The 20,992-nt window shown below is 39.9% G+C and overlaps 1 protein-coding gene across 1 annotated transcript in view; it reads left to right on the top strand.

The window, feature by feature from the left end:
• LOC143363355 (uncharacterized) overlaps positions 1–15,398 on the top strand; it is a 122,680-nt gene extending 107,282 nt beyond the window's left edge. Inside the window, exon 2 of the mRNA XM_076803952.1 lies at positions 15,382–15,398. Coding sequence (XP_076660067.1) covers positions 15,382–15,398 — 17 coding nt within the window. The remainder of the gene's footprint in view (positions 1–15,381) is intronic.
• Positions 15,399–20,992: the final 5,594 nt, after the last annotated feature.

Raw genomic sequence — 20,992 nt, 5'->3', positions numbered from 1 at the left:
AGGATACGATAAAGGATAGGATAGGATAGAGTATAGGATTGGATTGAGGATAGATAGGATAGAGGGTAGAATAGGATAGAGGATAGGATAGCATAGAAGATAGGATACGATAGAGGATAGGATATGATAGAGGATAGGATAGGATATAAGATTGGATAGGATAGAGGATAGGATAGGATAGAGGATAGGATATAATAGAGGATAGGATAGGATAGAGGATAGGATAGATGATAGGATAGCATAGAGGATAGGATAGGATAGAGGATAGGACTGGATTGAGGGTAGCATAGAAGATAGGATAGGATAGAGGATAGGATAGCATTGAGGATAGGATAGGATAGTGGATAGGATAAGATAGAGGATAGGATAGAATAGAGTACAGGATAGGATATAGGATAAGATAGGATAGAGGATAGGATATGGTAGAGGATAAGATAGGATAGTTGATAGGATAAGATAGAGGATAGGATAGAATAGAGGACAGGATAGGATAGAGGATAAGATAGGATAGAGGATAGGATAGGATAGAGGATAGGATAGGATAGAGGATAGGATAGGATAGAGGATAGGATAGGATAGAGGATAGGATAGGATATGAGATTGAATAGGATAGAGGATAGGATAGGATAGAGGATAGGATAGGATAGAGGATAGGATAGAGGATTGGATAGGATACAGGATAGGATACGATAGAGGATAGGATACAATAGAGTATAGGATTGGATTGAGGATAGGATAGGATAGAGGATAGAATAGGATAGAGAACAGGATAGGATTGAGGAGAGGATAGGATAGAGGATAGGATAGGATAGAGGATAGGATAGGATAGAGGATAGGGTAGAGGATAGGATAGAGGATAGGATAGGATAGGATAGAGGATAGAAGAGACGATATTATAGAGGAAAGGACAGGATAGAGAATAGGATAGGATGGAGGATAGGATAGAGGATAGGATACGATAAGAGGATAAGATAGGATAGAGGATAGGATAGGATTGAGGATAGGATAGGATAGGGGATATGATATGATAGATGATAGGATAGGATAGAGGATAGGATAGAGGATAGGATAGGATAGAGGATAGGATAGGATAGAGAATAGGATACGATAAGAGGATAGGATAGGATAGAGGATAGGATAGGATTGAGGATAGGATAGGATAGAGGATTGGATAGGATAGAGGATAGGATACGATAGAGGATAGGATACAATAGAGTATAGGATTGGATTGAGGATAGGATAGGATAGAGGATAGGATAGGATAGGATAGAGGATAGAAGAGACGATATTATAGAGGAAAGGATAGGATAGAGAATAGGATAGGATGGAGGATAGGATAGAGGATAGGATACTATAAGAGGATAGGATAGGATAGAGGATAGGATAGGATTGAGGATAGGATAGGATAGAGGATATGATATGATAGATGATAGGATAGGATAGAGGATAGGATAGGATAGAGGATAGGATAGGATAGAGGATAGGATGGGATAGAGGATAGGATAGGATAGACGATAGGATAGGATAGAGGATAGGATATGATAGATGATAGGATAGGATAGAGGATAGGATAGGATAGGATTGAGGATAGGATAGGAGAGAGGATAGGATAGGATAGAGGATAGGATAGGATAGGATAGAGGATAGAAGAGACGATATTATAGAGGAAAGGATAGGATAGAGAATAGGATAGGATGGAGGATAGGATAGAGGATAGGATACTATAAGAGGATAGGATAGGATTGAGGATAGGATAGGAATGAAGATAGGATAGGATTGAGGATAGGATAGGGGATTGGATAGGATGGAGGATCGGACAGGATGGAGGATAGGATAGGATAGGATTGAGGATAAGATAGGATAGAGGATAGGATAGGATAGAGTATAGGACTGGATAGAGGATAGGATAGAGGATAAGATAGGATAGAGGATAAGATAGGATTGAGGATAGGATAGGATTCAGGAGAGGATAGGATAGAGGATAGGATAGGATAGAGGATACGATATTATGGGGGATAGGATAGGATAGAGGATAGGATAGGATAGAGGATAGAATTGCGGATAGGATAGGATAGGGGATAGGATAGGATAGAGGATAGGATATGATAGAGGATAGGATAGGATAGAGGATAGGATACGATAGAAGATACGATATTATATAGGGGAGGATAGGATAGAGAATGGGATAGGATAGAAGATACTATATTATAGGGGAAATGATAGGGTAGAGGATAGGATAGGACAAAGGATATAATAGGGGATTGGATAGGATAGAGGATAGAATACGATAGAGGATAGGATAGGATAGAGGATAGGATAGGATAGAGGATAGGATAGGATAGAGGATAGGATAGGATAGAGGATAGGATAGGATAGAGGATAGGATATGACAGAGGATAGGATAGGATTGAGGATAGGATAGGATAGAGGATAGGATAGAGGATAGGATAGAGGATAGGATAGAGGATAGGATAGAGGATAGGATAGAGGATAGGATAGGATAGGATAGAGGATATTATAGGATAGAGGATAGGATTGAATTGAGGATAGGATTGGATAGAGGATAGGATAGGATAGAGAATTGGATAGGATAGTTGATAGGATAGGATAGCGGATAGGATAGGGGATTGATAGGATAGAGATTAGGATGGGATAGAGGATAGGATAGGATAGAGGATAGGATAGGATAGAGGATAGGATAGGATAGAGAATAGGATAGGATAGAGGGTAGGTTAGGATAGAGGATAGGATAGAGGATAGGATAGAGGATAGGATAGGATAGGATAGAGAATAGGATAGGATACATGGTATTATAGGTTAGAGGATAGGATAGGGTAGAGGATAGAATACAGGATTGGATAGGATAGAGGATAGGAAACGATAGAGGATAGGATAGGATAGAGTATAGGATTGGATTGAGGATAGGATAGGATAGAGGATAGAATAGGATAGAGGATAGGATAGGATAGAGGATAGGATAGGATACATGGTATTATAGGATAGAGGATAGGATAGGGTAGAGGATAGGATAGGATACATGGTATTATAGGTTAGAGGATAGGATAGGGTAGAGGATAGAATACAGGATTGGATAGGATAGAGGATAGGAAACGATAGAGGATAGGATAGGATAGAGTATAGGATTGGATTGAGGATAGGATAGGATAGAGGATAGGATACGATAGTGAATAGGATAGGATAGGATAGAGAATAGGATTGGATAGATGATATTACAGGATAGAGGATAGGATAGGATAGAGGATACCATATTATGGAGGATAGGATAGGATAGACGATAGGATAGGATAGAGGAAAGAATTGCGGATTGGATAGCATAGAGGATAGGATATGATAGAGGATAGGATAGGATAGAGGATATTATAGGATAGAGGATAGGATTGAATTGAGGATAGGATTGGATAGAGGATAGGATAGGATAGAGAATTGGATAGGATAGTTGATAGGATAGGATAGCGGATAGGATAGGGGATTGATAGGATAGAGATTAGGATGGGATAGAGGATAGGATAGGATAGAGGATAGGATAGGATAGAGGATAGGATAGGATAGAGGATAGGATAGGATAGAGAATAGGATAGGATAGAGGGTAGGTTAGGATAGAGGATAGGATAGAGGATAGGATAGAGGATAGGATAGGATAGGATAGAGAATAGGATAGGATACATGGTATTATAGGTTAGAGGATAGGATAGGGTAGAGGATAGAATACAGGATTGGATAGGATAGAGGATAGGAAACGATAGAGGATAGGATAGGATAGAGTATAGGATTGGATTGAGGATAGGATAGGATAGAGGATAGAATAGGATAGAGGATAGGATAGGATAGAGGATAGGATAGGATACATGGTATTATAGGGTAGAGGATAGGATAGGGTAGAGGATAGGATAGGGGATTGGATAGGATAGAGGATAGGATAGGATAGAGCATACGATAGTGGAAAGGATAGGATAGAGAATAGGATAGGATGGAGGATAGGATAGAGGATAGGATACTATAAGAGGATAGGATAGGATTGAGGATAGGATAGGAATGAAGATAGGATAAGATTGAGGATAGGATAGGGGATTGGATAGGATGGAGGATCGGACAGGATGGAGGATAGGATAGGATAGGATTGAGGATAAGATAGGATAGAGGATAGGATAGGATAGAGTATAGGACTGGATAGAGGATAGGATAGAGGATAAGATAGGATAGAGGATAAGATAGGATTGAGGATAGGATAGGATTCAGGAGAGGATAGGATAGAGGATAGGATAGGATAGAGGATACGATATTATGGGGGATAGGATAGGATAGAGGATAGGATAGGATAGAGGATAGAATTGCGGATAGGATAGGATAGGGGATAGGATAGGATAGAGGATAGGATATGATAAAGGATAGGATAGGATAGAGGATAGGATACGATAGAAGATACGATATTATATAGGGGAGGATAGGATAGAGAATGGGATAGGATAGAAGATACTATATTATAGGGGAAATGATAGGGTAGAGGATAGGATAGGACAAAGGATATAATAGGGGATTGGATAGGATAGAGGATAGAATACGATAGAGGATAGGATAGGATAGAGGATAGGATAGGATAGAGGATAGGATAGGATAGAGGATAGGATATGACAGAGGATAGGATAGGATTGAGGATAGGATAGGATAGAGGATAGGATAGAATTGAGGCTAGGATAGGATAGAGGATACGTTAGGATAGAGGGTAGGATAGGATAGAGGGTAGGATAGGATAGAGGATACGATAGAGGATTGGATAGGATAGAGGATAGGATACGATAGTGAATAGGATAGGATAGGATAGAGAATAGGATTGGATAGATGATATTACAGGATAGAGGATAGGATAGGATAGAGGATACCATATTATGGAGGATAGGATAGGATAGACGATAGGATAGGATAGAGGAAAGAATTGCGGATTGGATAGCATAGAGGATAGGATATGATAGAGGATAGGATAGGATTGAGGATAGGATAGGATAGAGGATAGGATAGGATAGAGGATAGGATAGAGGATAGGATAGAGGATAGGATAGGATAGGATAGAAGATATTATAGGATAGAGGATAGGATTGAATTGAGGATAGGATAGGATAGAGGATAGGATAGGATAGAGGATAGGATAGGATAGAGGATACGATAGGATAGAGGATAGGATAGGATAGAGGATAGGATAGGATAGAGGATAGGATAGAGGATAGGATAGAGGATAGGATAGAGGATAGGATAGAGGATAGGATAGAGGATAGGATAGGATAGGATAGAGGATATTATAGGATAGAGGATATGATTGAATTGAGGATAGGATTGGATAGAGGATAGGATAGGATAGAGAATTGGATAGGATAGTTGATAGGATAGGATAGCGGATAGGATAGGGGATTGATAGGATAGAGATTAGGATGGGATAGAGGATAGGATAGGATAGAGGATAGGATAGGATAGAGGATAGGATAGGATAGAGAATAGGATAGGATAGAGGGTAGGTTAGGATAGAGGATAGGATAGAGGATAGGATAGAGGATAGGATAGGATAGGATAGAGAATAGGATAGGATACATGGTATTATAGGTTAGAGGATAGGATAGGGTAGAGGATAGAATACGGGATTGGATAGGATAGAGGATAGGAAACGATAGAGGATAGGATAGGATAGAGTATAGGATTGGATTGAGGATAGGATAGGATAGAGGATAGAATAGGATAGAGGATAGGATAGGATAGAGGATAGGATAGGATACATGGTATTATAGGGTAGAGGATAGGATAGGGTAGAGGATAGGATAGGGGATTGGATAGGATAGAGGATAGGATAGGATAGAGCATACGATAGTGGAAAGGATAGGATAGAGAATAGGATAGGATGGAGGATAGGATAGAGGATAGGATACTATAAGAGGATAGGATAGGATTGAGGATAGGATAGGAATGAAGATAGGATAAGATTGAGGATAGGATAGGGGATTGGATAGGATGGAGGATCGGACAGGATGGAGGATAGGATAGGATAGGATTGAGGATAAGATAGGATAGAGGATAGGATAGGATAGAGTATAGGACTGGATAGAGGATAGGATAGAGGATAAGATAGGATAGAGGATAAGATAGGATTGAGGATAGGATAGGATTCAGGAGAGGATAGGATAGAGGATAGGATAGGATAGAGGATACGATATTATGGGGGATAGGATAGGATAGAGGATAGGATAGGATAGAGGATAGAATTGCGGATAGGATAGGATAGGGGATAGGATAGGATAGAGGATAGGATATGATAAAGGATAGGATAGGATAGAGGATAGGATACGATAGAAGATACGATATTATATAGGGGAGGATAGGATAGAGAATGGGATAGGATAGAAGATACTATATTATAGGGGAAATGATAGGGTAGAGGATAGGATAGGACAAAGGATATAATAGGGGATTGGATAGGATAGAGGATAGAATACGATAGAGGATAGGATAGGATAGAGGATAGGATAGGATAGAGGATAGGATAGGATACAGGATAGGATATGACAGAGGATAGGATAGGATTGAGGATAGGATAGGATAGAGGATAGGATAGAATTGAGGCTAGGATAGGATAGAGGATACGTTAGGATAGAGGGTAGGATAGGATAGAGGGTAGGATAGGATAGAGGATACGATAGAGGATTGGATAGGATAGAGGATAGGATACGATAGTGAATAGGATAGGATAGGATAGAGAATAGGATTGGATAGATGATATTACAGGATAGAGGATAGGATAGGATAGAGGATACCATATTATGGAGGATAGGATAGGATAGACGATAGGATAGGATAGAGGAAAGAATTGCGGATTGGATAGCATAGAGGATAGGATATGATAGAGGATAGGATAGGATTGAGGATAGGATAGGATAGAGGATAGGATAGGATAGAGGATAGGATAGAGGATAGGATAGGATAGGATAGAAGATATTATAGGATAGAGGATAGGATTGAATTGAGGATAGGATAGGATAGAGGATAGGATAGGATAGAGGATAGGATAGGATAGAGGATAGGATAGGATAGAGGATAGGATAGGATAGAGGATAGGATAGGATAGAGGATAGGATAGGATAGAGGATAGGATAGGATAGAGGATAGGATAGGATAGAGGATAGGATAGGATAGAGGATAGGATAGGATAGTGGATAGGATAGGATAGAGGATAGGATAGGATAGAGGATAGGATAGAGGATAGGATAGAGGATAGGATAGAGGATAGGATAGAGGATAGGATAGGATAGGATAGAGGATAGGATAGGATAGGATAGAGGATATTATAGGATAGAGGATAGGATTGAATTGAGGATAGGATTGGATAGAGGATAGGATAGGATAGAGAATTGGATAGGATAGTTGATAGGATAGGATAGCGGATAGGATAGGGGATTGATAGGATAGAGATTAGGATGGGATAGAGGATAGGATAGGATAGAGGATAGGATAGGATAGAGGATAGGATAGGATAGAGAATAGGATAGGATAGAGGGTAGGTTAGGATAGAGGATACGATAGAGGATTGGATAGGGTAGAGGATAGGATACGATAGTGAATAGGATAGGATAGGATAGAGAATAGGATTGGATAGATGATATTACAGGATAGAGGATAGGATAGGATAGAGGATACCATATTATGGAGGATAGGATAGGATAGACGATAGGATAGGATAGAGGAAAGAATTGCGGATTGGATAGCATAGAGGATAGGATATGATAGAGGATAGGATAGGATTGAGGATAGGATAGGATAGAGGATAGGATAGGATAGAGGATAGGATAGAGGATAGGATAGGATAGGATAGAAGATATTATAGGATAGAGGATAGGATTGAATTGAGGATAGGATAGGATAGAGGATAGGATAGGATAGAGGATAGGATAGGATAGAGGATAGGATAGGATAGAGGATAGGATAGGATAGAGGATAGGATAGGATAGAGGATAGGATAGGATAGAGGATAGGATAGGATAGAGGATAGGATAGGATAGAGGATAGGATAGGATAGAGGATAGGATAGAGGATAGGATAGAGGATAGGATAGAGGATAGGATAGAGGATAGGATAGAGGATAGGATAGGATAGGATAGAGGATATTATAGGATAGAGGATAGGATTGAATTGAGGATAGGATTGGATAGAGGATAGGATAGGATAGAGAATTGGATAGGATAGTTGATAGGATAGGATAGCGGATAGGATAGGGGATTGATAGGATAGAGATTAGGATGGGATAGAGGATAGGATAGGATAGAGGATAGGATAGGATAGAGGATAGGATAGGATAGAGAATAGGATAGGATAGTGGGTAGGTTAGGATAGAGGATAGGATAGAGGATAGGATAGAGGATAGGATAGGATAGGATAGAGAATAGGATAGGATACATGGTATTATAGGGTAGAGGATAGGATAGGGTAGAGGATAGAATACAGGATTGGATAGGATAGAGGGTAGGAAACGATAGAGGATAGGATAGGATAGAGTATAGGATTGGATTGAGGATAGGATAGGATAGAGGATAGAATAGGATAGAGGATAGGATAGGATAGAGGATAGGATAGGATAGAGGATAGGATAGGATACATGGTATTATAGGGTAGAGGATAGGATAGGGGATTGGATAGGATAGAGGATAGGATAGGATAGAGCATACGATAGTGGATAGGATAGGATAGAGGACAGGATAGGATAGAGTATATTATTGGATTGAGGATAGGATAGGATAGTGGATAGGATAAGATAGAGGATAGGATAGAATAGAGTACAGGATAGGATAGAGGATAGGATACAGGATTGGATAGGACAGAGGATAGGATAGGATAGAGCATACGATAGTGGATAGGATAGGATAGAGGATAGGATAGGATAGAGAATATTATAATATAGAAGATAGGATAGGATAGAGGATAGGATAGAGGATTGGATAGGATAGAGGATAGGATAGGATAGAGGATAGGATAGGATAGACGATAGGATAGGATAGAGGATAGGATATGATAGTGGATAGGATATTATAGAGAATAGGATAGGATAGAGGATAGGATAGGATAGAGGATAGGATAGAGGATAGGATAGAGGATAGGATAGAGGATAGGATAGGATAGGATAGAGGATAGGATAGGATAGGATAGAGGATATTATAGGATAGAGGATAGGATTGAATTGAGGATAGGATTGGATAGAGGATAGGGTAGGATAGAGAATTGGATAGGATAGTTGATAGGATAGGATAGCGGATAGGATAGGGGATTGATAGGATAGAGATTAGGATGGGATAGAGGATAGGATAGGATAGAGGATAGGATAGGATAGAGGATAGGATAGGATAGAGAATGGGATAGGATAGAGGGTAGGTTGGGATAGAGGATACGATAGAGGATTGGATAGGATAGAGGATAGGATACGATAGTGAATAGGATAGGATAGGATAGAGAATAGGATTGGATAGATGATATTACAGGATAGAGGATAGGATAGGATAGAGGATACCATATTATGGAGGATAGGATATGATAGACGATAGGATAGGATAGAGGAAAGAATTGCGGATTGGATAGCATAGAGGATAGGATATGATAGAGGATAGGATAGGATTGAGGATAGGATAGGATAGAGGATAGGATAGGATAGAGGATAGGATAGAGGATAGGATAGGATAGGATAGAAGATATTATAGGATAGAGGATAGGATTGAATTGAGGATAGGATAGGATAGAGGATAGGATAGGATAGAGGATAGGATAGGATAGAGGATAGGATAGGATAGAGGATAGGATAGGATAGAGGATAGGATAGGATAGAGGATAGGATAGGATAGAGGATAGGATAGGATAGAGGATAGGATAGGATAGAGGATAGGATAGGATAGAGGATAGGATAGAGGATAGGATAGAGGATAGGATAGAGGATAGGATAGAGGATAGGATAGAGGATAGGATAGGATAGGATAGAGGATATTATAGAATAGAGGATAGGATTGAATTGAGGATAGGATTGGATAGAGGATAGGATAGGATAGAGAATTGGATAGGATAGTTGATAGGATAGGATAGCGGATAGGATAGGATAGCGGATAGGATAGGGGATTGATAGGATAGAGATTAGGATGGGATAGAGGATAGGATAGGATAGAGGATAGGATAGGATAGAGTATAGGAGTGGATAGAGGATAGGATAGAGGATAAGATAGGATAGAGGATAAGATAGGATTGAGGATAGGATAGGATTCAGGAGAGGATAGGATAGAGGATAGGATAGGATAGAGGATACGATATTATGGGGGATAGGATAGGATAGAGGATAGGATAGGATAGAGGATAGAATTGCGGATAGGATAGGATAGTGGATAGGATAAGATAGAGGATAGGATAGAATAGAGTACAGGATAGGATAGAGGATAGGATACAGGATTGGATAGGACAGAGGATAGGATAGGATAGAGCATACGATAGTGGATAGGATAGGATAGAGGATAGGATAGGATAGAGAATATTATAATATAGAAGATAGGATAGGATAGAGGATAGGATAGAGGATTGGATAGGATAGAGGATAGGATACGATAGAGGATAGGATAGGATAGAGTATAGGATTGGATTGAGGGTAGGATAGGATAGTGGATAGGATAAGATAGAGGGTAGGATAGAATAGAGGACATGATAGGATAGTGGATAGGACACGATAGAAGATACGATATTATAGAGGAAAGGATAGGATAGAGGATAGGATATGATAGAGGATAGGATAGGATAGAGGATAGGATAGGATAGAGGATAGGATAGGATAGACGATAGGATAGGATAGAGGATAGGATATGATAGTGGATAGGATATTATAGAGAATAGGATAGGATAGAGGATAGGATAGGTTAGAGGATAGGATAGAGGATAGGATAGAGGATAGGATAGAGGATAGGATAGGATAGGATAGAGGATAGGATAGGATAGGATAGAGGATATTATAGGATAGAGGATAGGATTGAATTGAGGATAGGATTGGATAGAGGATAGGGTAGGATAGAGAATTGGATAGGATAGTTGATAGGATAGGATAGCGGATAGGATAGGGGATTGATAGGATAGAGATTAGGATGGGATAGAGGATAGGATAGGATAGAGGATAGGATAGGATAGAGGATAGGATAGGATAGAGAATGGGATAGGATAGAGGGTAGGTTGGGATAGAGGATACGATAGAGGATTGGATAGGATAGAGGATAGGATACGATAGTGAATAGGATAGGATAGGATAGAGAATAGGATTGGATAGATGATATTACAGGATAGAGGATAGGATAGGATAGAGGATACCATATTATGGAGGATAGGATATGATAGACGATAGGATAGGATAGAGGAAAGAATTGCGGATTGGATAGCATAGAGGATAGGATATGATAGAGGATAGGATAGGATTGAGGATAGGATAGGATAGAGGATAGGATAGGATAGAGGATAGGATAGAGGATAGGATAGGATAGGATAGAAGATATTATAGGATAGAGGATAGGATTGAATTGAGGATAGGATAGGATAGAGGATAGGATAGGATAGAGGATAGGATAGGATAGAGGATAGGATAGGATAGAGGATAGGATAGGATAGAGGATAGGATAGGATAGAGGATAGGATAGGATAGAGGATAGGATAGGATAGAGGATAGGATAGGATAGAGGATAGGATAGGATAGAGGATAGGATAGAGGATAGGATAGAGGATAGGATAGAGGATAGGATAGAGGATAGGATAGAGGATAGGATAGGATAGGATAGAGGATATTATAGAATAGAGGATAGGATTGAATTGAGGATAGGATTGGATAGAGGATAGGATAGGATAGAGAATTGGATAGGATAGTTGATAGGATAGGATAGCGGATAGGATAGGATAGCGGATAGGATAGGGGATTGATAGGATAGAGATTAGGATGGGATAGAGGATAGGATAGGATAGAGGATAGGATAGGATAGAGTATAGGAGTGGATAGAGGATAGGATAGAGGATAAGATAGGATAGAGGATAAGATAGGATTGAGGATAGGATAGGATTCAGGAGAGGATAGGATAGAGGATAGGATAGGATAGAGGATACGATATTATGGGGGATAGGATAGGATAGAGGATAGGATAGGATAGAGGATAGAATTGCGGATAGGATAGGATAGGGGATAGGATAGGATAGAGGATAGGATATGATAGAGGATAGGATAGGATAGAGGATAGGATACGATAGAAGATACGATATTATATAGGGGAGGATAGGATAGAGAATGGGATAGGATAGAAGATACTATATTATAGGGGAAATGATAGGGTAGAGGATAGGATAGGACAAAGGATATAATAGGGGATTGGATAGGATAGAGGATAGAATACGATAGAGGATAGGATAGGATAGAGGATAGGATAGGATAGAGGATAGGATAGGATAGCGGATAGGATAGGGGATTGATAGGATAGAGATTAGGATGGGATAGAGGATAGGATAGGATAGAGGATAGGATAGGATAGAGGATAGGATAGGATAGAGAATAGGATAGGATAGAGGGTAGGTTAGGATAGAGGATAGGATAGAGGATAGGATAGAGGATAGGATAGGATAGGATAGAGAATAGGATAGGATACATGGTATTATAGGGTAGACGATAGGATAGGGTAGAGGATAGAATACAGGATTGGATAGGATAGAGGATAGGAAACGATAGAGGATAGGATAGGATAGAGTATAGGATTGGATTGAGGATAGGATAGGATAGAGGATAGAATAGGATAGAGGATAGGATAGGATAGAGGATAGGATAGGATAGAGGATAGGATAGGATACATGGTATTATAGGGTAGAGGATAGGATAGGGTAGAGGATAGGATAGGGGATTGGATAGGATAGAGGATAGGATAGGATAGAGCATACGATAGTGGATAGGATAGGATAGAGGACAGGATAGGATAGAGTATATTATTGGATTGAGGATAGGATAGGATAGTGGATAGGATAAGATAGAGGATAGGATAGAATAGAGTACAGGATAGGATAGAGGATAGGATACAGGATTGGATAGGACAGAGGATAGGATAGGATAGAGCATACGATAGTGGATAGGATAGGATAGAGGATAGGATAGGATAGAGAATATTATAATATAGAAGATAGGATAGGATAGAGGATAGGATAGAGGATTGGATAGGATAGAGGATAGGATACGATAGAGGATAGGATAGGATAGAGTATAGGATTGGATTGAGGATAGGATAGGATAGTGGATAGGATAAGATAGAGGGTAGGATAGAATAGAGGACATGATAGGATAGTGGATAGGACACGATAGAAGATACAATATTATAGAGGAAAGGATAGGATAGAGGATAGGATATGATAGAGGATAGGATAGGATAGAGGATAGGATAGGATAGAGGATAGGATAGGATAGACGATAGGATAGGATAGAGGATAGGATATGATAGTGGATAGGATATTATAGAGGATAGGATAGGATAGAGGATAGGATAGGATAGAGGATAGGATAGAGGATAGGATAGAGGATAGGATAGAGGATAGGATACGATAGGATAGAGGATAGGATAGGATAGGATAGAGGATATTATAGGATAGAGGATAGGATTGAATTGAGGATAGGATTGGATAGAGGATAGGGTAGGATAGAGAATTGGATAGGATAGTTGATAGGATAGGATAGCGGATAGGATAGGGGATTGATAGGATAGAGATTAGGATGGGATAGAGGATAGGATAGGATAGAGGATAGGATAGGATAGAGGATAGGATAGGATAGAGAATGGGATAGGATAGAGGGTAGGTTGGGATAGAGGATACGATAGAGGATTGGATAGGATAGAGGATAGGATACGATAGTGAATAGGATAGGATAGGATAGAGAATAGGATTGGATAGATGATATTACAGGATAGAGGATAGGATAGGATAGAGGATACCATATTATGGAGGATAGGATAGGATAGACGATAGGATAGGATAGAGGAAAGAATTGCGGATTGGATAGCATAGAGGATAGGATATGATAGAGGATAGGATAGGATTGAGGATAGGATAGGATAGAGGATAGGATAGGATAGAGGATAGGATAGAGGATAGGATAGGATAGGATAGAAGATATTATAGGATAGAGGATAGGATTGAATTGAGGATAGGATAGGATAGAGGATAGGATAGGATAGAGGATAGGATAGGATAGAGGATAGGATAGGATAGAGGATAGGATAGGATAGAGGATAGGATAGGATAGAGGATAGGATAGGATAGAGGATAGGATAGGATAGAGGATAGGATAGGATAGAGGATAGGATAGGATAGAGGATAGGATAGGATAGAGGATAGGATAGGATAGAGGATAGGATAGGATAGAGGATAGGATAGGATAGAGGATAGGATAGAGGATAGGATAGAGGATAGGATAGAGGATAGGATAGAGGATAGGATAGAGGATAGGATAGAGGATAGGATAGAGGATAGGATAGGATAGGATAGAGGATATTATAGAATAGAGGATAGGATTGAATTGAGGATAGGATTGGATAGAGGATAGGATAGGATAGAGAATTGGATAGGATAGTTGATAGGATAGGATAGCGGATAGGATAGGATAGCGGATAGGATAGGGGATTGATAGGATAGAGATTAGGATGGGATAGAGGATAGGATAGGATAGAGGATAGGATAGGATAGAGTATAGGACTGGATAGAGGATAGGATAGAGGATAAGATAGGATAGAGGATAAGATAGGATTGAGGATAGGATAGGATTCAGGAGAGGATAGGATAGAGGATAGGATAGGATAGAGGATACGATATTATGGGGGATAGGATAGGATAGAGGATAGGATAGGATAGAGGATAGAATTGCGGATAGGATAGGATAGGGGATAGGATAGGATAGAGGATAGGATATGATAGAGGATAGGATAGGATAGAGGATAGGATACGATAGAAGATACGATATTATTGTAAAAGAAACACCTTGCGCTGCCTTGTATACAAGCGTGTGTCCGTTGCGCGAGGAAGGATTGTCGTTCCTCAGACAATGTTGTGGCGCGCGGTCGTCGCCCCGTGTTTTTCGACACAATAACTGATCGACGACGACTCGAGCTATAAGGTCAGAGTGAAAAACCGCCGACACTAGTTTTCGTTTTGAGTTGTCCGTTAAGCGAGTTCAGTTCACGTTCAGACTTGGCAGAGAACATTTAATAAAGCATCTTTCTAAATTACACGATTTAGCTTCCTGAAAAGACCCTTCCACTCTACAGTATCAGAAGTGGGATAACTGAACTTTTTTTTTGGAAACAGGTCGCGAGTTTAGTTAGCGCGTCCGTAAATTTTGGGCTATCCGTTTAGTATTGATTTCGTTAGTAGTGGAAGTTTTCAATAGTCATTTTCAGGATATTTTGGACTGGTTAGAACAAAGAATCTTTTGTGAAATTTTTATCCGTTTGGTAATTTTGTTTAAGAAACAGTGTTCTCGCGTGTTTCATCTTTTGTTTGACTTTGCCTTATTTTGGTTATTGAGAATATTTCGAAAATGCCAAGACTGCCAATTTTGAAAGAATCCATCAGTGATTTCACGGTTTCGGAATTAAGAATCTTACTACGTTCGAGAAATCTGGCAAGCGGAGGTTCGAAGCACGATCTGCTCACACGACTACAAGCCGAAATTCCAGATTGTGACGATCACCTGCAAGAATACGTAGAAGAACTCCAAGGATTGCGGGAAGACGGTTTAACAGAACGAGACGATATAGTGGAAAATACATCTTTGTTAATTGGGGAAGCAACAGTTCAAGAGAACAATGCCGTTAGTGCTCGCGAATTCGAACTCCTCCGACGGGAAAAAGAACTTTTGGAACGTGAAATACGATTGATGCGATTGGAACGCGATTTGATCCAACCTTCGCGACCCGAAGTCGGTAATGTTTCAGGACGATCCGTGAATATACGCCACATTGCCGAAATACTGAATGAGTTTTCGGGCGATGGCGACAATTTTGGCAATTGGAAGCGGCAAGTAGAATTGTTGAGGCAAACGTATGAATTAGACGAAAATTCGACGCGTCTGTTGATCCACCAACGATTAAGAGGGAAGGCGTTGAACTGGTTTCGAGCACGATCAACTAACGTATCGCTATCCGTTTCGGGAATCTTTGAAAAGCTACAATCACTGTTCGATCACCGTCCGAACAAACTGTCGTTAAGAAGGAAATTAGAAGCACGTATTTGGAAGAAAAATGAATTTTTCGCCGATTATTTTCACGATAAACTGACACTAGCCGAAGAAGTCAGTATCGACCAGGAAGAGTTAATTGACGTTGTTATCGATGGTATATCTGACACCGAATTGCGGAACCAGGCAAGGATGCAATGCTTCGAAACAACAGATCAAATGCTGAAAGCGTTTTCGAAACTGACATTGGAGGATCCGAAACTTATTCAAGAGAGGAAAGAAGTGAAGTGGCCTGCGATAACGAAGAGGGCAGGAACGACGTCTCAAGGAATTCGTCGTGAAGATAAATGTTATAATTGCAATACCAGTGGTCACCTACAACGAGATTGCCGCCAGCCAAAGCGTGATTGGGGATCGTGTTTCAAATGTGGAAGCCGGTCGCACAAAGTCGATAGCTGCCCACAAAACCGGCAAGAAAGCAACGATTCTCTACCCAGAGCGTCACGGCAGGGATCATCGAGGCCGACGACTGTCAATCTGGTACAACCAACGTCGACGCAGACTCCATTTATGGTACCATTTAAATTTTCGCTGCATACTCACGATGGTAATACTTGTGATTATTCTCTATCTGCTATGATCGATTCAGGTTCCCCCGTCAGTTTGATTAAGTCTAGTTTTATACCCGTAGCGTTTCGGTCACCTTATCAACGTACAGATTCGTTTAGCGGGATCAATGGTTCACCTTTGAACGTTGAAGGCATTTTTGAAACGACTGTTTGTATAAATAATGTAGATATTTTCATGAAATTTTTAATCGTTCCGGATACTACTATGTATTACGCCGTTATTTTGGGACGAGACTATATATTAAATCCTTCGTTAAAAATAACACTAGGACAACAATTCCAAATAGAGTGTGTCGACGATTTCGAAAAACAAATTTTACAGATTCAGTACGTCGATGGGTCAACGGACCCAATAAAAAATTTAGATATAAACCCCGAAATGTCGGGCTTAACCGAGGCTGTTAAAAATTTATTTTTCGAAGCACTAAACTCTTGCGATAATAACAGCATTACTCCTACCGGTTTCGAGATGGCGATCGAGTTAAAAAATACGCAGCCTATTAGCTTTCGCCCCAGGAGACTCTCCTTCGCCGATAAAGGAAAATTGAAGGAACTTTTAGACACTTTGCTTAGAGATAAGATTATCCAACCAAGTAACTCTCCGTACGCGAGTCCAATTGTGTTAGTACGGAAGAAAACAGGCGACGTGAGGTTGTGCGTAGACTATCGAGCATTGAATGCAATAACAATTCGAGATAATTACCCAACCCCGCTCATTGATGATCATTTGGACCAATTGAAAGGAAAAAAATATTTTTCTAAACTCGATTTACGTAATGGCTTTCATCACGTTAAAATGGCTAACGAATCCGTGAAGTATACTTCCTTCGTAACGCCACTCGGTCAATACGAATATTTGAAAATGCCTTTTGGCCTAACAAACGCACCGCGTGTATTCCAACGTTATTTATCTAACATTTTCCGTGAATTATTAAACGATCATAAAATATTATTGTATTTTGACGACATATTGGTCGCAACAACCACAATAGACGATCATTTAAATATTCTGCGTAGTGTTTTTAGTTTAGCTGCTCAATATCAATTAGAGTTTCGTTGGGATAAATGCTCCCTTTTGTACACACATGTGAACTATTTGGGTTATTTGGTAGACGAGACAGGAATACGGCCTAGCAAAGAAAACGTAGAATCTGTTCTGAATTACCCTATTCCGAAGAATACCAAAGAACTACATCGGTTTGTTTGCCTAGCCAGTTACTTCCGTCGATTTATTAAAAATTTCTCAATTTTAGCGAAACCTCTTTACGATATAATAAAAATGAACGCAGAATTTCGATTTGGTCCGAACGAACATCAAGCTTTCGAAATTTTGAAACAACGATTAGCAGAGGAACCTGTCTTAGCAATTTATGACCCGAAATTGGTAACAGAATTGCATTGCGACGCCAGTGCTAGTGGATTTGGAGCTATCTTGCTTCAGAAACAGACAGACGGACCTTTTCGACCAGTATTTTACTTCAGCAAGCGTGCAAGTACCCCGGAATCAAAGTACCATAGTTTTGAATTAGAATGTTTATCCGTCATTTACGCAATTAAGAGATTTGATATCTATCTGTCTGGAATACATTTTAAAATAATTACAGATTGTGACAGTTTTCGATTAACTCTGAGCAAACAAAATGTAAATCCACGTATTTACCGATGGGCTTTATTTTTAGAAAATTACGATTACGAGATAGAACATCGACGTAACGAGAGAATGAACCACGTAGATGCATTGAGCAGGTGTCATAATGTATTAGTTTTAGAGGGGAACACGTTCGAGCAAGTTCTAGCGTTAAAACAATGCCAAGACGAGACCATTCAGGCTATTCGGAAACGTTTGGAAATAACCGAAGACAAAGTTTACGAGCTTAGAAATGGTTTAGTATATCGGAAAGCAGGAAAAAACAAGTTATTATTTTATGTGCCACGGATATTAGAATCAAATGTATTGCGTGCCTCCCACGACGATTTGGGGCATTTAGGTGTCGGAAAAGTGGTCCAGCACATTACACAGGTATACTGGTTTCCGAACAAACGACAAAAAGTTAAGCAGCACATTCGGAATTGTCTCAAGTGTATAGAGTTTTCCCCCTTGGAAGGCCGAAGCGAAGGGCTTTTAAACAATATTCCGAAAGACAATGTACCATTTAACACGATACATATAGATCATTGCGGTCCGTTTGAGAAAAGCGGGCGTAGTTATAAATTCATACTATTAGTTGTCGATGCATTTACAAAATTTATTAGATTGTTCGCGTGCAAGTCCACAACGACCGAGGAAGTTATTAAACATCTTAACGATTATTTCCGAAGTTACAGCAAGCCCAAACGTATAATTAGCGATCGCGGATCCTGTTTCACGTCGAACATTTTTAAAGAATTTATTGATGAAGCAGGAATAAGCCACGTGCTAATAGCTGTCGGAACACCTCGAGCCAACGGACAGGCTGAAAGATATAATAGATTAATAACGCCAATGTTAGCGAAATTATGCGAAGCACCCAAGGATTGGTCTTACGTTCTCGATAATGTAGAATACGCTATAAACAACACAATTTGCCAATCAACGGGAACTACTCCCAGCAAATTACTTTTCGGTGTGGACCAAGCAGGTAAAGTGAATGATAGCGTACGACCAATTCTTCTCGATAATATTGATCAATCGAGAGATTTAGTTGCGATAAGAAACAATGCGTGCGCCGTTATTGATAAGATGCAAGATCGCAATAAATTACTATATGATCGGCGTCACAAACCGAGCACTCAATATGGAGTCGGAGATTATGTATTGATTAGGAATCACGACGTTACGCCAGGAGTCAATAAAAAGTTAATACCTAAGTTTAAAGGCCCATATGAAGTAATTAAGGTGTTAGATTATGATCGATACGTAGTCAGCGATATCGATGGGTTTCAACGAACACGTATACCCTTTTCGACGGTCGTAGGGCCCGACCAAATGAAACTCTGGCCAAATAATCGTGATGACTAATAATTTTATCTCATTTTATGTTACAATTTTATTTTTTTTTTGTGTGATTCCATTTTATCATATCTTTGTATATCGTTTCTTTTGTTTATTGCTCTGTTAGTCGCTGCGAAATCGACTTTGACCGAGGACGGTCATGGTGTCAGAATAGGCCGAACTGTAAAAGAAACACCTTGCGCTGCCTTGTATACAAGCGTGTGTCCGTTGCGCGAGGAAGGATTGTCGTTCCTCAGACAATGTTGTGGCGCGCGGTCGTCGCCCCGTGTTTTTCGACACAATAACTGATCGACGACGACTCGAGCTATAAGGTCAGAGTGAAAAACCGCCGACACTAGTTTTCGTTTTGAGTTGTCCGTTAAGCGAGTTCAGTTCACGTTCAGACTTGGCAGAGAACATTTAATAAAGCATCTTTCTAAATTACACGATTTAGCTTCCTGAAAAGACCCTTCCACTCTACATTATATAGGGGAGGATAGGATAGAGAATGGGATAGGATAGAAGATACTATATTATAGGGGAAATGATAGGGTAGAGGATAGGATAGGACAAAGGATATAATAGGGGATTGGATAGGATAGAGGATAGAATACGATAGAGGATAGGATAGGATAGAGGATAGGATAGGATAGAGGATAGGATAGGATAGAGGATAGGATATGACAGAGGATAGGATAGGATTGAGGATAGGATAGGATAGAGGATAGGATAGAATTGAGGCTAGGATAGGATAGAGGATACGTTAGGATAGAGGGTAGGATAGGATAGAGGGTAGGATAGGATAGAGGATACGATAGAGGATAGGATAGGATAGAGGATAGGATAGGATAGAGGATAGGATAGGATAGAGGATAGGATAGGATAGACGATAGCATAGGATAGAGGATAGGATATGATAGATGATAGGATAGGATAGAGGATAGGATAGGATAGGATAGAGGATAGGATAGGATAGACGATAGGATAGGATAGAGGATAGGATAGGATAGAGGATAGGAAAGAGGATTGGATAGGATACAGGATAGGATACGATAGAGGATAGGATACAATAGAGTATAGGATTGGATTGAGGATAGGATAGGATAGAGGATAGAATAGGATAGAGAATAGGATAGGATT

This window comes from Halictus rubicundus, unplaced genomic scaffold (genome assembly GCF_050948215.1).
Source record: "Halictus rubicundus isolate RS-2024b unplaced genomic scaffold, iyHalRubi1_principal scaffold0038, whole genome shotgun sequence".
Taxonomy (NCBI): Eukaryota; Metazoa; Arthropoda; class Insecta; order Hymenoptera; family Halictidae; genus Halictus; species Halictus rubicundus.
Note: the sequence above shows the minus strand (reverse complement) of the source record. Positions and strands in the feature narration are given on the sequence as shown.